This window comes from Centroberyx affinis, unplaced genomic scaffold, assembly GCF_046629955.1.
Source record: "Centroberyx affinis isolate AG114_WGS23_722 - 3 ecotype Tasmania unplaced genomic scaffold, CSIRO-AGI_Caff_v1 ptg000141l_1, whole genome shotgun sequence".
Classification (NCBI taxonomy): domain Eukaryota; kingdom Metazoa; phylum Chordata; class Actinopteri; order Beryciformes; family Berycidae; genus Centroberyx; species Centroberyx affinis.
The window spans coordinates 4178-21416 of NW_027278839.1; the positions used below are offsets into that span (position 1 = coordinate 4178).

Consider the following 17239-nt stretch of genomic DNA (forward strand, 5'->3'; position numbering starts at 1 on the left):
CGTCACAGGCCACAGGGGAGGAGATTACTCCAGCCTAAAGGCAGACTTGGCTGAGTCATGTCTTCCAGAGTGTTATGCAACGTTCTCTACTAGGATGGCCACGTGGGTACAGTACTCACCTGTGTTTAGATCGGCCATCTGCCCCTTCCCTGCTCCTTCTGCTCCCCTCCCTAACCCGTCTTCACTCTGCAACGTACTCTGTCTCCAGACACCTTGCAACTAAATAGTGTTCCAATTGTTTTGCTTCAATCTGGTGTTTGCTCAGCGCAAATTAAAGATGTATCTACATCTCATGCAGCTTTGGTTGTGCGGAGCAGTGGTATATGAGGAAGATAAGGGACCGTGAAGCCAGGAAATAAGATGTGCAGCCGAGTGACTAATACTGGATTACATTGACTTTGAATGGCAATGCTTATATACTTTTTTTTCCTGGCAAGACAGGTGCTCCAGCAATTCATAGACCCCCATGTGTGGGTGGACAGAGGTAAAGATTGGACTGCATCTCTGTTGACACCTCCGCAGATTCAGCGTGAAGCAAGGAGAAAGAGAGAGAGAGAGAGAGAGAGAGAGAGTGAGAGAGAGAGAGAAAGGCATACAGACAGAATGAAGAGAAAGAGAGAGAGAGGACAGAAGGAGTGAGAGAGGCAGGGACAGTGAGAGAGAGAGAGAGAAGAGTGAAAGAGAGACAGAAGATATATTTGGCTATGTGGGTGTGTGAAGTATCAAGGCATGCATCATACATTGTGGATCTCTCTTGGAGCAGCCGGACGAGCCATTGCAGCATCAAAACATGTTATTTGTTTGTGTGACAAAATGCGCTGTTTCGTACTTTGAAACACACTGGGAATTGTGTTGGCGGGGAGAAACATAAAAGACTTTTCATTTTCAAGGATACAATGGAAATGCTTTTCTTTCTGCTCTTTTTTTCCTCAAGGATTTCATTAATTGGGATTTAAAAAAAGACTTTCTCCAGCTGAAGTGACGCCTACTGATCTGTGAATCATGCAGGGAAAATGATGATGCCTCTTCAAAGTCAATAATTCAGTCAGACAAGAATCCATCTGAGGTGAGTTGGAATCATAAGGATTGACAAGTTAAATCATTTTAGTATGTTCTGATGTTTTGTGTGTATGTATGTATGTGTGTGTGTGTGTGTGTGTGCGTGTATGTGCGTCTATGTGTGTTTCTGTGTGCTTTTGAGTACTGAAACTCGACTTCTAAAAGCCCAGTATGCAATGTAGTCAGCCCACGCTGTTTCTCGTTCCCATGGAAACCATTGCCCAGTGCTAAAAGCAGTTCTGTGCTGGGTTGTGCACTGTGTGCGTCTATGTGTGTGTGTGTGTGTGTGTGTGTGTATGTGTGTATGTGTGCCTGAAAGGGAGAGTGACATATTCCCTTCTGAAATAAAATAGTGTTATCAGACCTTAATCTATCGATTGCTATAGTGTGTGCTATTGTATGACTAGAATTATGGAAACACTGTATAAACTAATATGATTTATCACTACATTTCTCCATCCCACATCTCTGTATCTCTGTCCACACCATCACTTTCGGTTTATTGCTTTTTATCCCTCTGTACCTTTATACCCTTCTCTCTCTCTCTCTCCTTATCTTATCACATTCTTCCTCGTCCTGTCTCTCTAAGATGGCCGTCAGCCATATCATCTTCTGCCTCCTGGCACTGATTGGCTGTGGTTCATCACACCCCTCTGCTCCTCCACGGGGATGCAGTGTGGATGTGGACCCTCCGTACAGAGTGCTGTGTGACCTGGAGTCAGTTTGGGGGGTGGTTCTGGAGGCGATGGCCTGCGGCGGGGCCCTCGCCTCTCTGGTCCTCTCACTAGTCCTCCTCACCAGGCTGCGCTCTATTTGCGACCCTGCCAGGCGCTCTGGCCTGGGGCCTCTTCTCCTGCTCTTGGCCACGCTCCTGGGGCTCTTCTCCCTCTCTCTGGCTTTCCTGGTAGGGAAAAACCAGGCCCTCTGTGTGGTCCGCAGGGCCCTCTGGGGGCCCCTTTTTGCCCTCTGCTTCTCCAGCTTGTTAGTCCAGGGTGTGAGGCTCAGGAGGCTGGTGGCTGGCAAGACTAGCCCAGCAGGCAGCTGCCTGGCAGGGCTTGGGATGGCCTTGGCCCTGGTTCAGGGGATCATTTCTGCCGAATGGGTCCTGCTGACTGTAGTCAGGGAAGGTCACCCGGCCTGCGACTACCCGCCTTTAGACTTTGCTCTGACCTGCAGCTACACTCTGGGGCTGCTCCTCACAGCTATGGGGCTTTCACTGGGGGTGGTGCTGTGTGGAGGAGAGATGGAAGCAGAGGGAGGAAGTGGAAGGGAGGAAGACAGAGAAGGAGCGAGTGAAAAACGGAGATGGAGGTGTAATGGCGTCTGGCTCTTCCTGTCCTGTCTGGCTTCAGCACTGCTGTGGGTTGCCTGGCTGGGGTTCTATCTGTACGGCAGTCAGGCACTGAGGATGAAGGGGAGAGGGGAGAGGTCCGGGATGGGGGGAAGGAAGGGCGTGAAGACGTGGGACGAGCCTGCGCTGGCGGTGGCCCTGGTCACTCAGGGCTGGATCCTGCTGCTGTTCCACGCTATCCCAGAAGCCCACCTGTGTCTGTGGAAACCTCCGTCGTCCACCGCGCAAGACTTCTTTGACACCAGTCAGCCTACCCCTCCGCCGCACTTTGGAGAGGAGCTCCCCACACACTCTCACCGGTCTTTCCCAGATAACCAGGCCTACTCCATGGAGGAACACAGTGCAAGTACGTTACATGTGTGTGCGCATGTGTGTGTGTATAACAGAGCTAAAATCACTCCTCTGATAGGAAAACCATCCTTTCAAACCATCAAACTCAAGTCCATTGGTAAAGCAGTCATCCAGGGACTCCATAAACTAGAATTGTTATAATCTAGATGCTATAATCCTTGCTAGCATGAATGACACCTGTAACGTGTGTGTGTGTGTGTGTGTTTGCATCTGCCTGCTAAGGTCACTGAATTTGCTATATGGTTTTACCCTGCTTGGTCTGTCAGCTCTCCGAGGTGGAACATACCACAGCAGCCATGGGAGTATCCGTCCTGGCATCCCCTTCAGAGGTCACGTCTACCAACCCACTGAGATGGCCCTCGTCATGAACGGTGGAACAGTGAGTATGGCAGAAACAGACCTGCTATCTCTCTCTCTAAGCCTAACCCTAACCCTAACCCAAACAATATTGAACACGGATACATTGAGCATAGCCTACATTGTCAACTCTAAATGACATGACAGAATTGAAAATGACATAAATCATAACTGATCAGATTCGTTCTTATAGCTCTGAAGATCTCTCTCTCTCTCTCTCTCTCTCTCTCTCTCTCTCCCCCTCTCTCTCTCACCAACTAACTTAATGCACCATTATACTTAACAGCTACTTGTTTGTCTCTTGTAGATGCCTACAGCCCCAATTAACTACACTGGAAGACAGTTGTGGTAATATAGGAGTCAAGACTTGAAGACAAGAGGATCCACTGGCTGGTGGATGTGTGATGGTCGTAGAAGTTCCCTGTTGCCTAAGAAGAATGAAGTATTACAGACATCAGTTTGAATGAGCTCTTGGATTTGATGGGAGCTAAATTTGTGTTTCTGGATACATCTATGAATTTTACAAACATATATAATAGTATTTTTGTTAAGTTTTCTTGATTGTACTTGATTGTGAGGGCATTTACAGTGCATTATTTTGATCAGCACAGATCTGCTCATGAAATCTTGCTTGTAACATACTGATGAGGAGATGGAGTCATGTTATCTTGTATGAGGATCAAATACTAATGTGTCCAGCAAGCCATTGAAGGGAAGTAACTGAATCAACTGCCACTGGACCAAGAGGCAAATTAAGATTCAAGTAGGGACTTTAATTTGCATTACTGTACAGCTAAACACTTTGGAAGAGCAAGGCTCTGAAACCAGTGCGGCTTCTTGCTGATTACCGATCATCTGTACTGTTTGCTTTGTGAAACTTACCTTTAGTGTTGTGATATTTATAGCTTCTCTTTCTGTTTGGCTTAAAGCTGCGATACAGGAAGACCTTCATGACGTTCATGTAAATTACTTCAATACGCCCACAAAGCTTGCCTGCCCCCTCTACTTCATGCTGAAAAGACACCAAGGACACTCTTGCAGTATTTTTCTCTTCAAATCTCCTTTTTATTAGCACTGACTAAAAATCTAATCTAAGTGCTACTGGATATCATCCATGCTTTACTTAATAGACCCTATCTTGACCTCTGGAGTGTTGAGGGATGATATAAAAGGCAAAATAAAAGTCCATAGCTTTGATATGCATGCAAATAATTAGTTTTTTTTTTTTATAAGATTATAGTAAATAGCTATTCAGTACTGCAATATATATGTAGGCCTACTGCAGTAAAGGGTTTGCAGTACTTTTTGAAGTTGTGAATTTGCACTTTATCAGCTCTAATCATGTCTGGGCATTGTGACAGTCTGAGATTTGAATGCATGTAAAAGCACATTTAAGAAACAATGTAATGTGTCACAATTAATATTGTATTTTCAGTGTTTTCTAGAATTTTGATATATACATTTTGAAGGAAAATACCAGTTTTAGTTTTTGAGTTTTTCACTCATCTATCTCATTTGCTCACTTTAGATTCAACAAGGCAATTGATTGTGTTGTGAAATGTAAATCAGCATCACATTACATTCTGCTGTTCATAGAATCCCATTCAGTTTCAAATTCCATCAAATATCCCAAGAACATTCAGTCTGAAACAATGATCCATCATGGTGAATTTAACTGGAACCTTTCAGAATGAGCAATATATTTATTAACATTTGAAATGATTTAAGATTATTTTCCATGTGTATTGTTTACATTAATGACACTACTGAGTTTGGCTCCAAGTCCATTTGTTTTTTAGATTTGTAGTTGGCACTGACTGATGATCTCATAAGTATGTATACAATGAAATAATATTATTGCAGGATTTTAAGGGAGTAACACTACACAATAGATGTGCAATTATGTAATTATCCCAAATGTGAAAAAACACTGGTATTTTCCTTTGAGAAGCCCTTGTGATAGTATTATCACTCTTTCATGGCAGCATAACATGAATGTCTGTAATGTGATTTGCACAAAGTGGCTAACACATCGGTGCACATTTTCTTCGCTCTTAAGTGTTTCGTTAAATACTTTCTTGTTGTTAAATTGACGTTTCCTCAGCCTCTTAACCTTTACGGTGCACTGGCCTTGGATCCACTTTACTGCAGTAAGTTACTTTGCAGAGACGGAGCGAGGAAGAATACAGTCAATTACTACTGTGAATCCCTAGAGGAGGGTATGATGTTGTTCTGAACCATTTCTCATACAATAACAAATTAAATGGCTTTCTGGTTAAATACTGTGGAAGGCTTTTGGTTTTTGTTTTTGTTTTGTCCTAGAGCTAAGTTTCAGATGGAAATATGCAGTGCATATGAAAATAAATTTTTAAGGGATCCTTCAAATGCTTTCCATGTTCTTTTAGTGTCTTCAACGTCCTCCTCATCTCCTTACTCTGCACCTTTCGTCTCTCTCTGACCCAAAAGCAGAAAGGAGCAGAGACATCATCAATGAAAGGCCAGGTGTTGATTACAAATTCTTTTGTGTATTTGGATTTGGACGGGTCACAACAGGAAAGTTTTGTGTTCCTTATTTCCACAAATGACATAAAACATTATGCCAGGCTTCACAAGAACAAAGCAATGTTTCATGATGCATTTAATATGTTCGATTCCATCACAAATTAAAATGCACACATCTCAGATGATCCAGTCAGTCACGCAGTCACTAAACTAAACACTCTCCACCATATTGGGTCAGGCTATAATCACACTTGTCATTCTACATGTCTTCTCATTTCTGTCCATTTTTTTTTAGCTTTTCTTTTGCGGCTACTCTCATTTTCTCACTCTCCTCTACTAATCCCTCCCTCGCTTATTAGGCCTACTTTCCTTCCCAAAAAGAACCCACTGTAAATATCAAATTTTCAGTTTTGGGCCCCAGCACTTTACATTTTATAGACCCTACAAATAGAGATTAGGTCACAAAAAATGTGTTTGTCCCAGAGACACCTACTTGGGGAAAAATATTGGAAAAAAATGGAAAAAATGAAAACTTGAATCATCCCCGTAAAGGCTCAGCTTCAATACAACAACTTCTTCTGCTCAGAACACACACACACACACACACACACACACACACACACACACACACACACACACACACACACACACACACACACACACACACACACACACACACACACGTTGCTATAGACGCTTGGCAAGTCACAGGAACGGGAGGACGAAACTACTTCCGGGGTAAGAGAGTAGTAAACGCGCTTCCACGTGAATTGTTACAGTGTGCAAAGTGAGTAAACCGTTGTTTTCTATTCAGATTTTACATTGGTATTTTACTGGAATGAGAATATAGTAGTCTTACTAGTTTACTGACTTTTTTCTTTCAATGTCAGCATTACTTTTGCTAGTCGGCTTCTTGCTTAGCTAATGCTAGCTAGCAGCAGTTCGGTAGCTAACGTGGTTTAAGACTAGAGGAGGTGCAGTGAAGTTTGTCTGCAAAATGCTTTTAGCTTGCTGTCATTATAGCCGTATTCAGCTGAAAGTGGCAAGTCCCCCTTTACATGTTGCTTTTGGTGAAGCGTGTAGTAACAAAACAACTCATGTAGCAACAGGGCTACTCTGTGATAACAGTTCTCTATATGTGTATGTGCAGTGGGGCTGCATGTTAATTTGCCTTAATGAATAAGACTATATTTACTTTATGTTTGGTTTCAGACGGATTCCTATGAGGACGTGATCTTTGTGTCGGAGAAGTCTGTACCTAAGTCCAATGAGATTGCCATTGACCAGGTACTCACCTGCATCATCAGATAGCAGATTTTCTATCAGAATCTATTTTATTCTCCAAGTACAACGTTACCTGCTTAATTGGTGCTGGCACTGACACACACACTGAAGACCGATACACAATACAGGACTGACGCACTAGGTGTAGGAATAAACATAACAGGACTATGCATATAAGACATACTGTATGTAGACTAAACATGAACACACTACAAGTTTACATTCAAAACCAAAGAATAGCTCCAGTGTAGCAGCACTGATGCAACTGTTAACAGTAGTGAGGGAGTTAGCGAGTGTTCAGTTATACAGTAGGCTAGTGTACCATAGGCTCCCTGTCATAAGCTGTGCAAAACAATCAGAAGGATCTGCCAGGTTAGAAAAGTCACACCTGTATGACAAGGTAGACATGACAAGGTTGACAAGGTTGACAAGGTTGACATGACAAGGTTGACATAGAAAATGCTGCTTAAATGTAAGATGTGCTCAACACAACTTGGTTTATAGACAGCCAGAATAACTAATATGAGTGCACATGTGCAGAGTACCACATTAGTCATTATACTGACACTTACCCTGTGTGTTTAAAATATTTTGTTTTTTTAGTTTAAAATTTGCAAGTGGTACAAACAGTGGTGAAGTTGCCTTAGCATATCACCCACCTTTACAATCCCTATTTGTTCCCTAACAGCTTTCCTCGCCCCAAAAATACCATATGTGATAAATGTTAGTGAATTTCCCAAACAGATGAAAAGGTGCATGGACAGACAGACAAACATGCATACAGACAAGATGAGACAAGTCAGGTGGACTAACAAGTAGACAAAAGGACAAAGACAAGAACATAGACATGCATAATGACATGTCGGTATGTTGTAAAGGTTTTTATAACCACATACATTTTGACACAACTTTATGTTCCGTTCCCTGCAGGTAAAACGACTGGCCCTGCAGAAAGACATTGATCAGGAGTCCCAGCCTAAGCAGCCAGCCAGACTTTTGGTTAGTGTCTACTGCTCTCTTAAACACACACACACACACACACACACACACACACACACACACACACACACACACACACACACACACACACACACACACACACACATACATTCTGCAACCTTGATGTTTTTATTCAGTATTCTTTCTCAGCAATTAGATTTCTCTCACCAGGCAGGCCAGAAGATGGTTGCTGTGGAGATGCCAGTGGGCAAGGGGAAAAAGAAGATGCCGGTTGTCAAAGAGGATGAGCAGAGTGTAACGGAGAGTCTTATAAAGAAAGAGAAGAAAAGCAAGAAAGGACAAGCCGCTGCACCTGAAAAGGAAGACAGTTCTATTGATGAGGGGAGCCTAGCGGGAGTAAAAAAGGAAAAGAAAAAGAAGAATAAAAGTGAGACCGCTGTTAAAGTAGAGGAGTCTTCAAATTGGGATGGCGGTGGTGAAAAGGAGAAAAAGAAGAAGAAAAAGATTGTCAGTGACTCTGTGAATGATGCCAACGGCCATGATGTCAAGGAAAAGAATGGAAATGATAAAGGAATCGGCAAAAAGAAGAAACAGCCGGCTGAGCAAGAAAATACAGGGGAAACTGCACAGAGCTTGGCAAAGGGGGAAGGAGAAAAACAGAAGAAAATTAAAAAGAAGTCAGCACAGTTTGAACCAGTTGAGGAAAATGTAAAGGAAGAACAAGTAGGAAAGGATAAAGTGCTGAAGAAAGCCAAGAAGGCAAAGACCAATATTTTAGTTGCAAGCGGCGATGAGACTGAGGAGCAAAGTAAAGAAAAGAAAAAGGGAAAGAAAACCACTGTGAAGAAAGAGAATAAAACTACTGAACCTACAGGGGAAGGAGAGGGTGGAACAGCGGTATCAAAAAAGAAAAAGAAAGCTAAAATTAAATCGGAGAACAATGGAGAGAGGTTGGTGACACCAGAGGGCGAGACCGGAGTGGTTGAGGAAGTAATGGTGAAAAAGAAGAAGAAGAAAGAGGCAAAGACTGCGCTTGAAGCTGCAACTCCAGAGGGGGCAAACGAAGCAGGAACACAGGAGATCCAACACAACGCCAAGAGGAAGAAAGCAGGCAAAGATAAGCTTGAAGCGGCAGCAAAGGAGGATAAAGAAATTAAGCACAAGAAGAGAGGAGGAGAAGAAGAGAAGAGTGAGAAGAGTGAGAGCCGAAAGAAAAAAGGAATAAAGGAGCGGAGGAGAAAAGCATCTGCGGAGGCCAGTGAAGTGGAGGAGAGGGAGCCTAAGAAGAAGAGGAAAACAGCAAGCTCAAAGGGAGAAGAGGAGGAACCGCTAGTCATGGAGGAGGAGCAGAGTAGGGAAACGCACACTGCAGCAGCGGCTGGTGACACAAACGGCAAGAAAAAGAAGAGGAAGAAGAGCTCCTCTGAGGTTAAAATAAAGGTGGAGAGTGAGAAAGAAGCAGAGGAGGGTGTTGACACTTCTGCAAAAAAGAAGAAGAGTAAGAAGATCAAATTAGAGCAGGTGGACAACGATGAGCAGGAAGACCAAGGGGTGAGTGTGTGTGGTCTGAGGTTATCGACACCATGCTTGGGTGTTGTGTTTGTGTGGTGAGTTACCCTCGGCTGTGTTTCAGGCGACGCCCCACATGGATGTGGTCTTCCTGTCAGAGAAGACTGGAAACACAGATGAGGTGACCATCAACCAGGTAGACTGCCTCTTCTCATAATCAAACACATCTCCATGATACAGTAGATCCGCTTAGATGGCTGAGATCTTTTTGTCCTTGTTCCGTTCCAAAACTTCTTGAAACTTCTTGTGAATCATATCACTGCAATGCAATATGTCCTTTATATGAAAGCAATATAATAACTGACAGTCATAAGTTGCTCGCTCACTCACTCACTCACTCACTCACTCACTCACAGTTAGCTTGCCTGACCCCTAGTGGCAATTAGGAGGCATGGCAGTGTCTACAGACACTGAACCAGGATCATTCACTCGCCTCCTCTCTGCTATACTGCTGAACTGTGTAGGGGGCTTCACATCTATGATAGATTTGCTCTCACATAGATTTTCAGTGGTAACATTTTGTGCTGTTCTATGTTGTATTTGCTGATTTTATTGCCACTGCCTTTTCTTTGTAAGGCTGTTTTTTGAAAAGTGCTATATCAATAAAGTTTATTATTATAAGTAGGCTGTGGTTAACAAAAAGTGATACACTAATACTTGTAACTTATGAGTAACACAGCTGCTTTTTGTCATAGGAAAGAAGACTGGCTCTACAAATGGAGATTGACAAGGCATCTCAACCTCGAATACCTGCTAAACCTTCGGTTGGTGTCAACAAATAAAACTGTTTTGGAAACACAATAAAACAATCTATTATACCTTTGACTTTTTTCTTTGCTGTACTTAATTTCTAATATATATCCCCAACATTTATGCTCCTCAGGGTTTGGGCCAATGGGGCACCGCCCAGTTCGACAGCTCTGCACAACAGCAGAAGTTCCTCCGGTTGATGGGTGGCTTCAAAAAGGGCGCCCAGCCAGCTGGAGCGGGCGCTGGACGAGAAAATATGGCACTGGGGAAGGAGGCACAGCAGAACTTGCAGCAAGCGCTTCAGGGAGAGTTTGAGCGCGCTCAGTCGCGCCGAATGGACTTCAGTGGCAGGGGGGCAGGACTTGGGTTTGCAGCACCGTCCAATAAGAAATTCTCCATTGACGTCAATGCATGTCGATCAACCCGCTTTGATGATTGATCAAACTAGGGGATTGTATTAGACTTGAATGGAGCTGTGTGTGGTTGAATGAAAAGTGTGGTTTTGTATGTATGTTGAACTGTTTCTGTTGATATTATGGATAGAGGCCAGTCTCTTTGTTTGGTTCTAATGGAGAGGCCACATTCATCTTGCAACAGATTGTCCATTAAACATATAAGGACATATAAATGAATACTAGAGAATCACAGAATGAAAGTTGTACATGTATTAAATGTCCTCAAAGTTGACATGAAAATCTAGCTGAACTGGGCTGGTTTTTACCTAAAACTTGAGTTTTACATGTTCTTGCCTTTTTGGTGTGAAGCCATCATCAGAACTCATGTGATTCATATGGATCAGTGCTGTGTCTGTCAATACTGGGACGGGCTAAAAAGTTATGCTGTCCTTATTTATGTGCTTTCCCTTGTAAAAGGTTTCCAGACATTTAACACAAGGGACAGCAAAGGACTTAAGAAAACAGTTAGCTACTCGCATAGATATCAGGTACCTTTGATGTATAGACTGTTCAATTATGTCCACATTTTATTAATGACAAATATACTAAATGCATTACATGCAATGTCAGGTAACACATTGACTTTATCTTTGTTGTCTTTGATTATACTTATTCACTAGTGCAATATTTTTCATGACAGAAATGAGAGTGATGAGGACCCAAGGAAAGGTATAGGGCATGTAGCAGAGGGAGATCAACCCTGAACTGCAGTTTAAGGTTGTATTGAAACACCCCTACTGGACTGGAGATAGGATGTGACCAACTTTCCTGCCAGAGGTAAATTGGTATGCAGAGCTGTGTGAAAGTGAACCGCTGGGGGGGAAATGGATGTGTCAAACATGAGAGTCACTCCTGAACTTTAATCGACTCACTCAAGTAGGTCACTAGCATCAGTCTGGATAAAAAGAGGAAAAACTCATGCTGAGGGTTTTGATAATCACTTTATTTCATTCTTGCACATGACCTCTAGACAGAAACATAATGAGGAAAGGCAAAGTTTTTTCAAAGTGAAAATAGAAATAACATTTCTCCTTGGTTGTTGCAGGGTCATACTCATTTAGTTTTGATAATGTGCTGCAAAAAGAAAGCACACATTTGACTATCATGTGTTATACTTCAATATTCCATGTGTGTTAGCTGTCTTATGATTATTGAACATAAGGCTCACTTATCAATCACATTCACTTTCCTTAAAAATGTACGAACCGGTGTACAGACGACACCCAGCCTATTCCCCTATCCCGTTACATGAAACTGGAAAAGCTGGATAGGAATAAGGAAAATCAGCCTCAGAAGATCCAACTGTCTTTCAACTAAGTTAATGGATATATTTCCCCCATCATCTCCATCAAACCACTTATGGACCATACACATAAAACAACTCAGCCACTCAATGACATCATACAGTTCTCCCAGCCAATTCTGAAGCACAGCGCTCGCTATGCAGCATTTTTGGTCTCAAGTCTTTTTGTTTCAGACCAAATACAGTTGTTGCCCTTTGCAATAATCTGTCTGGTTACAAAATTCACTGTTCATCCATGTTTTCTTTGCATGATATGTAATCTGGGCTAACATTTAACAAATGGGTTTATGCAACCAGCAATCTGCAAGCAATCTGCTTCAGCCTGCCAGCAAGCTGATGATGAATAAATGTTCAAATGCCATAACATTGCCAAACTGAGTGAATACTGTATCTATGAAGAAAAGAAAAACTTCTCTGCCATCTATTTTGCTCTAACCAAAATAGATATTTGCTGGGAAAAAACATGTTTTTTCTTCAGCAATTGCAAAATTCTGATTTCTTTAGCCAGGCAACATCGCAATATCACTTTGTAGGTTGGAGGTTGCATTGTAACGTCCTGAGTAAACAGTCATTTTGTTTGCCTTATCAGCTTGTCATCTTGGCCATTTTGGAGGCAACAAATCAAATTGTAGCCCTATGGAATGCTTGAGCCTTGCTGATACATTAACTTACATCTCGATTTAGAAAAACCGCCTTAACAGTGACTGGCTTGTTCATAATGCACCCTGACAAACTTTTGCAGTTAAGCGAGATGCTGCTTCCATGTTTTCAAGCTGGCAAAAGTGGATGACGACATAATGTACCGAGGGACAGGTATTAAAAAAAAAAAAAAAAAGAGTAAAGACATCAAACCAGGAAGTAGCCCACAATATGCATGTGGTCCATTCATTCAGATCTTGAGGACAGGTCCTGTGTTTGTGTGAAGGGGGGAGGGGAAGCTGTGTGTTCCTTGTGGAAGAAGTTTCAGGGCTCAGGCTCCTGCTGCAGCCACCTCATGCCTGCAAATACTCCGGCTGCACCCGCGCCACTTTGCGGAACTCTTTGGCATGCGTCCGCGGGCACTGCATCTCACACCAGCTGATGGGCACCATCTGGGCACCTAGTTTACAGGAAAGGTAAATGTGGTGTACATGGGATGAAAGGGACAGAGATAGAGGAACATAGGTAAACATTTGTACTGTGTCATTAACATCACAATATAAATTCAGTTCAAACAGTTCAAAGTTTTACTGAAAAAAATAGAGAGGCATGTGACTTCACAAAAATGGGGTCCCTATCCTGTGGATGAGACTTTTTTTTCTACAAAACCAAAGAATTGGTCCAACATGGAAAGAGAGTTCAATACAAGCTCAGTATTTCTTATAGAAAACAAAGTAGTCTTATTGTTGCCTGGGAAATATGGGCCCAAGTCTTATTTTCTTAAAAGCACTGCAATCTCCATCATTACTCCTGCAACTCTGCATAATGCATATTGAGTCAAACGTGCCAAATGTCCATGCAGGTGCGCACAGGTTAGTAGATCAAAATTGGCACCACAAACAAATGACACTGTACTGTCTCAATGTCTGAGCGGATGCTTGACGAAAGAGGTTGAAACCATCTGTGCCTAAGTACCACTGTAGTGAAAGTTGCAGTCACATAAAATAAGGTGATGATTTGCTATGACTTTTTTTCCCTCCACTTTTATTTGGACAGTTGCTCTTGCACCATCTTATGTTGAAGTGGGGTCATATTTATGTATGCAGTGTTGTATCAGTATTGTCCAGGATTTCAAGTTTAAAAACATAAAAAAAAACCCAACAAGAACAAATCAGACAAAATTGAGCAACTAAATCTAATTGAGCAACACGCGTTACCTGCTTCACTGTGTGCCACCACCACTCCTAGCTCATTCTCTGCTGTAGTCAACAGGTAGTTAGACTGCACATCACCAAGAGAAATCTGGTACCACAGGTCAAGGGTCAGCAACACAAAGGTAAACACAAAAGATGTTCACACTACAGATAATGAATCAGACATCACCAAGATTGGATTTTAGAAGGGGAATTGTCATTTGAAAGAATTCAGGGTAAATATCTAAAAGCAGTTGCAATCTAATAAAAAAATAAATAAATATAAGAACTATGGTAAGAACATGCAAAAGCGGCGTAGTCACCCCACCAAGTATTCTTATTTTAAATACCAAATCATTCCCAATAATCATGGTCACACTACATGACTTTTTGGGAAGCTGTTTTGTTAACTGTACTTGAGATACTCAATTATTGAGGAAAAGGCACTAAAAAAAAGCAACAGTAACAACCAAAGCATTATTAAAATTGTTTGTATTTGTCATTGACCCAGGGTAAGGTTAAGGATACCACTTTAGCCAGGACGATGTCACCAGGTCTGAAGCTTTTGTATGTCTCCACCTATAAACGATGAAAGGGAAAGGCTTCAGTGGGTAGTACCGCATACTGTAGCAGTTCACTCTAAACGTGACATCTCAGTTTCATAAATAAAAAGGAGGCTACAGCAAAGGCAGATGGATGACCTGACTGAAAGCATGAATTCAAACACACCTTGTCTTTCTCTGTTGCTCGTACGTCTTCTTTTCTGTAGAATGAGAGAGAGTAAGGTCAGTTTAGGAACAGAATAATCTGGGGTTTCACTGTAATACCATAGCCTCATTATTTGTCAGAGGGACTAGTCTGTATAGGCCTTTAGTTTTTGTGGTTACCTGATAGTCCCTCTGAAGCGGTCCTTCAGCGGCGTGGAGCCTACATAAAGGATGTGAACCTTGGCAAATCTGGGGTTAATGCTGGTCACCTGTCCAATCAAAGAGTAGCAAAGTTCAACACAAAACACAGGCTTGGTTTGATGCTTGGTAGCACTGCTGACATAAGAGTAAATGTCTAACAGTGGCTAGACAGGCACCAGATGATCACTGAAGGCACTCACTCACTTTCTGCAATCTTGTCGTGGTTACATCTTGGTCTATCAGAAAAATGTGTGCTGTTTGCAAAATATACAGATCCCTTTCCCAACTCTTGCCTTAACTTGCACAACGTTATCGATCAAGATTAAAATACTTTGTTGGCCAGTGTACATACGGTAACTGGGATGTGACTTTTTGGAAAGTGTGTGCAGCATGTGTGTATTTAGTGGCCAGTGTGTAGAGTGGCTGAAGGCTGACCCATACCTTGCAGGTGACTATTGCGCCTACATCAGGCAGTAGTTGCGTTTCCGTTTCCCTCACCACTGAGATCACTGGCAACTGCAAAGAGATGAAAGCACACACATGACTATAAACACACGCGGAGACGCACAAAACCTGTTCAGTCCTTATGATTCCAATTGAAAACAGCCTGAAGAAAAGACCTGTCACACAAAACATAATAATGCATATTTCATCTGAGGCACTGAACATTTTGTATTGCACAACAACCTATTTTGTTGTGCAATACAATTATTTTCTGCTTCTACAGCTTTCTGCTACAGCTACACCCCTCTCTCCTACCTGCACCTGCCACACCCGCAACCCCTCACCTCCTCTCCCTCGTTTTTCCTCAGCACGTAGCCTGCTAGTGAGGAGTATATGTAGCCGTGTCGGAGGTACACGCCTGTGCCAGGAATACAGTCTTCTGTGCTGCATAACTTGTCACCTGGGTACAAACAAGAGGGGAAATACAGAGGCACTGAAAGACCAAAGGAGGGAGATGGGTTGGGGAAAGGTTGTACATAAGTATCCCCACACTTTTAACAAAAACTCTAACCGCTAGAGAGGACTAGATTGGGCTAGATGTCTCAGTGACATGTTTACATGTCCAGTACTTCTGCCTAAGAATCTATAGAAGAACATGCTTCGAAATATGTTCATATCCCTCCACTGGCTCCCGGTTGCTGCCTGCATCAAGTTTAAGTCCTTGATGCTCGCCTACAAAGCAGCGACCAAAAACAGCTCCGACCTACCTGAACTCCCTCATTCAGGTCTACGCTCCCTCCCGCTCACTACGCTCTGCCAAGTAACGGCGTCTGGTGCTGCCACCACAGCAAGGCCTTAAGTCTCTAGCCAGACTCTTCTCTTCTGTGGTTCCTCGGCGGTGGAACGAGTTACCAAACTCCATTCGATCCGCAGAGTCCCTCTCAATCTTTAAGAAAAGGCTAAAGACCAAGCTCTTTAGTGAACACCTTCTCATCTAATGGACTGTGTAACCCAAAAAATACAAAACTTTTTATCTGCCTCTATGCACTCTTCAAACTAGGACAGGGCAACATCCTCCCAGACAAACTCCAGTCTGCACAAAGGATTGGATTCAACTCATACTAGACCTGTGCCTTTGGCCCAAACTTCCCTTGATCTGAGGCAGAGGAGAACTACTGCTCTAAAATCACCTGCCAGGCCGCTTTGACCCTTTTCCCTTGCCATTATCTGACAAGAAAAGCTGACCCTGTATCTGCCAGGACTGACACCAACCCAGGCTGCTACTATCTAAAACTGTGCCTATGTGTAACTCTGCAAAACACTGAAACACACACACACACACACACACAATTAGACCTCATACAACACTTCTATGTGAACCAATCTGCTACCAGTTTTTTTTTTTTTTTTTTTTTTTTTACAGCTTGTTGATGCTGGCAATGCCACTGCTTATACTCAGTCAAGGCAATAAAAGTGAGGATTTCCCGTGGTTTACATGAAGGGTGAATCAAAACAAGTGAGAGCTGGAATGCTAGAACTGCTGCTGTCCCGCCTGGGGCTATGGGCAGGGCACGTCAAGAGCCTGCCGAGGAGCCCTGCCTTGGAAAGTAAAGGTCAACAACTTGCAGATAACTACGAGTCCCAACCGAACCACACACTTGTTTATCGTGGAGCAGTGGGATACTAGCCCCAAAACACATGCATCGTCTTACACTGAAGCGATATGCCCTTTTCCTGGCAGCTGTTAGTCAGATAAAAGTGACGAAATATCAAGTTAAATAGCAACGCATCGACAACACTCGAGCGCATGGCAGCTAATGTGAGCTGGTTAGTCACAGGAAAGAGATTTCTCACTGCCGTACTGGAGTTCCGCTGTATTTTCTAGCAAAAAAAATGGCGACATAAACAAACGCTAACACATACAAATACTCTCACAACATGCTGTGCGCTTTAAATCTACACTGGAAGCACGTTTACGCACAAGTTTACGGGACTCACCTGGAACACACAGCTTCATGGGCGACATGTTTTCAAGAAGAGCAGATCGTCAGCCAATTGGCTGTGACGAAGGGCCCGTGTCGATTTTGATTGGCCGTTCACACGCTCAGCGGAAG

General features: G+C 42.9%; 3 protein-coding genes across 6 annotated transcripts; 2 read left to right on the forward strand and 1 right to left on the reverse strand.

Annotated features, from left to right (window-relative positions):
• The first annotated feature begins 1648 nt into the window (after nucleotides 1–1648).
• Nucleotides 1649–3470, forward strand: LOC139654303 (G-protein coupled receptor family C group 5 member B-like). Of its 2 annotated transcripts, none has more exons than XM_071531411.1 (3): nucleotides 1649–2756; nucleotides 3028–3149; nucleotides 3426–3470. In XM_071531411.1, the coding sequence occupies exons 1-3, from the start codon at nucleotides 1649–1651 to the stop codon at nucleotides 3468–3470; spliced, it is 1275 nt and encodes a 424-aa protein (XP_071387512.1). The 2 variants fall into 2 exon arrangements, with proteins under 2 accessions (XP_071387512.1, XP_071387519.1); XM_071531418.1 differs by having other exon boundaries at nucleotides 3028–3140.
• Nucleotides 3471–6342: 2872 nt separating this feature from the next.
• On the forward strand, nucleotides 6343–11427 carry LOC139654266 (lysine-rich nucleolar protein 1-like). The gene is made up of 7 exons (XM_071531357.1): nucleotides 6343–6407; nucleotides 6833–6907; nucleotides 7835–7903; nucleotides 8075–9415; nucleotides 9498–9569; nucleotides 10129–10197; nucleotides 10317–11427. Exons 4-7 carry the CDS (start codon nucleotides 8087–8089, stop codon nucleotides 10620–10622), a joined length of 1776 nt encoding a protein of 591 aa, XP_071387458.1. The 5' UTR covers nucleotides 6343–6407; nucleotides 6833–6907; nucleotides 7835–7903; nucleotides 8075–8086; the 3' UTR covers nucleotides 10623–11427.
• A 140-nt stretch (nucleotides 11428–11567) lies between these two features.
• Nucleotides 11568–17175, reverse strand: LOC139654158 (exosome complex component CSL4-like). Of its 3 annotated transcripts, XM_071531229.1 has the most exons (8): nucleotides 17124–17175; nucleotides 15470–15585; nucleotides 15123–15197; nucleotides 14661–14749; nucleotides 14503–14536; nucleotides 14302–14352; nucleotides 13798–13882; nucleotides 11568–13040 (listed from the first exon to the last, which is right to left on the reverse strand). In XM_071531229.1, the coding sequence occupies exons 1-8, from the start codon at nucleotides 17149–17151 to the stop codon at nucleotides 12934–12936; spliced, it is 585 nt and encodes a 194-aa protein (XP_071387330.1). In that variant the 5' UTR covers nucleotides 17152–17175; the 3' UTR covers nucleotides 11568–12933. The 3 variants fall into 3 exon arrangements, with proteins under 3 accessions (XP_071387330.1, XP_071387311.1, XP_071387320.1); XM_071531210.1 differs by lacking the exon at nucleotides 15123–15197 and having other exon boundaries at nucleotides 17124–17150; XM_071531219.1 differs by lacking the exons at nucleotides 14503–14536; nucleotides 14661–14749; nucleotides 15123–15197 and having other exon boundaries at nucleotides 17124–17150.
• Nucleotides 17176–17239: the final 64 nt, after the last annotated feature.

Bases quoted from the DNA above. Each gene is read 5' to 3' on its own strand.
- LOC139654158 (XM_071531229.1), bottom strand. From the start codon at position 17,151: ATGTCGCCCATGAAGCTGTGTGTTCCAG. The intron at 15,586-17,123 runs GTGAGTCCCGTA...GTTTGTACCCAG, and splicing joins CATGAAGCTGTGTGTTCCAG to GTGACAAGTTATGCAGCACA. The intron at 14,750-15,122 runs GTATGGGTCAGC...TTGATTGGACAG, and splicing joins GCGCAATAGTCACCTGCAAG to GTGACCAGCATTAACCCCAG.
- LOC139654303 (XM_071531411.1), top strand. From the start codon at position 1,649: ATGGCCGTCAGCCATATCATCTTCTGCCTCCTGGCACTGATTGGCTGT. The intron at 2,757-3,027 runs GTACGTTACATG...TTGGTCTGTCAG, and splicing joins CATGGAGGAACACAGTGCAA to CTCTCCGAGGTGGAACATAC. The intron at 3,150-3,425 runs GCAGAAACAGAC...TGTCTCTTGTAG, and splicing joins ACGGTGGAACAGTGAGTATG to ATGCCTACAGCCCCAATTAA.
- LOC139654266 (XM_071531357.1), top strand. From the start codon at position 8,087: ATGGTTGCTGTGGAGATGCCAGTGGGCAAGGGGAAAAAGAAGATGCCG. The intron at 9,416-9,497 runs GTGAGTGTGTGT...GCTGTGTTTCAG, and splicing joins ATGAGCAGGAAGACCAAGGG to GCGACGCCCCACATGGATGT. The intron at 9,570-10,128 runs GTAGACTGCCTC...TTTTTGTCATAG, and splicing joins ATGAGGTGACCATCAACCAG to GAAAGAAGACTGGCTCTACA.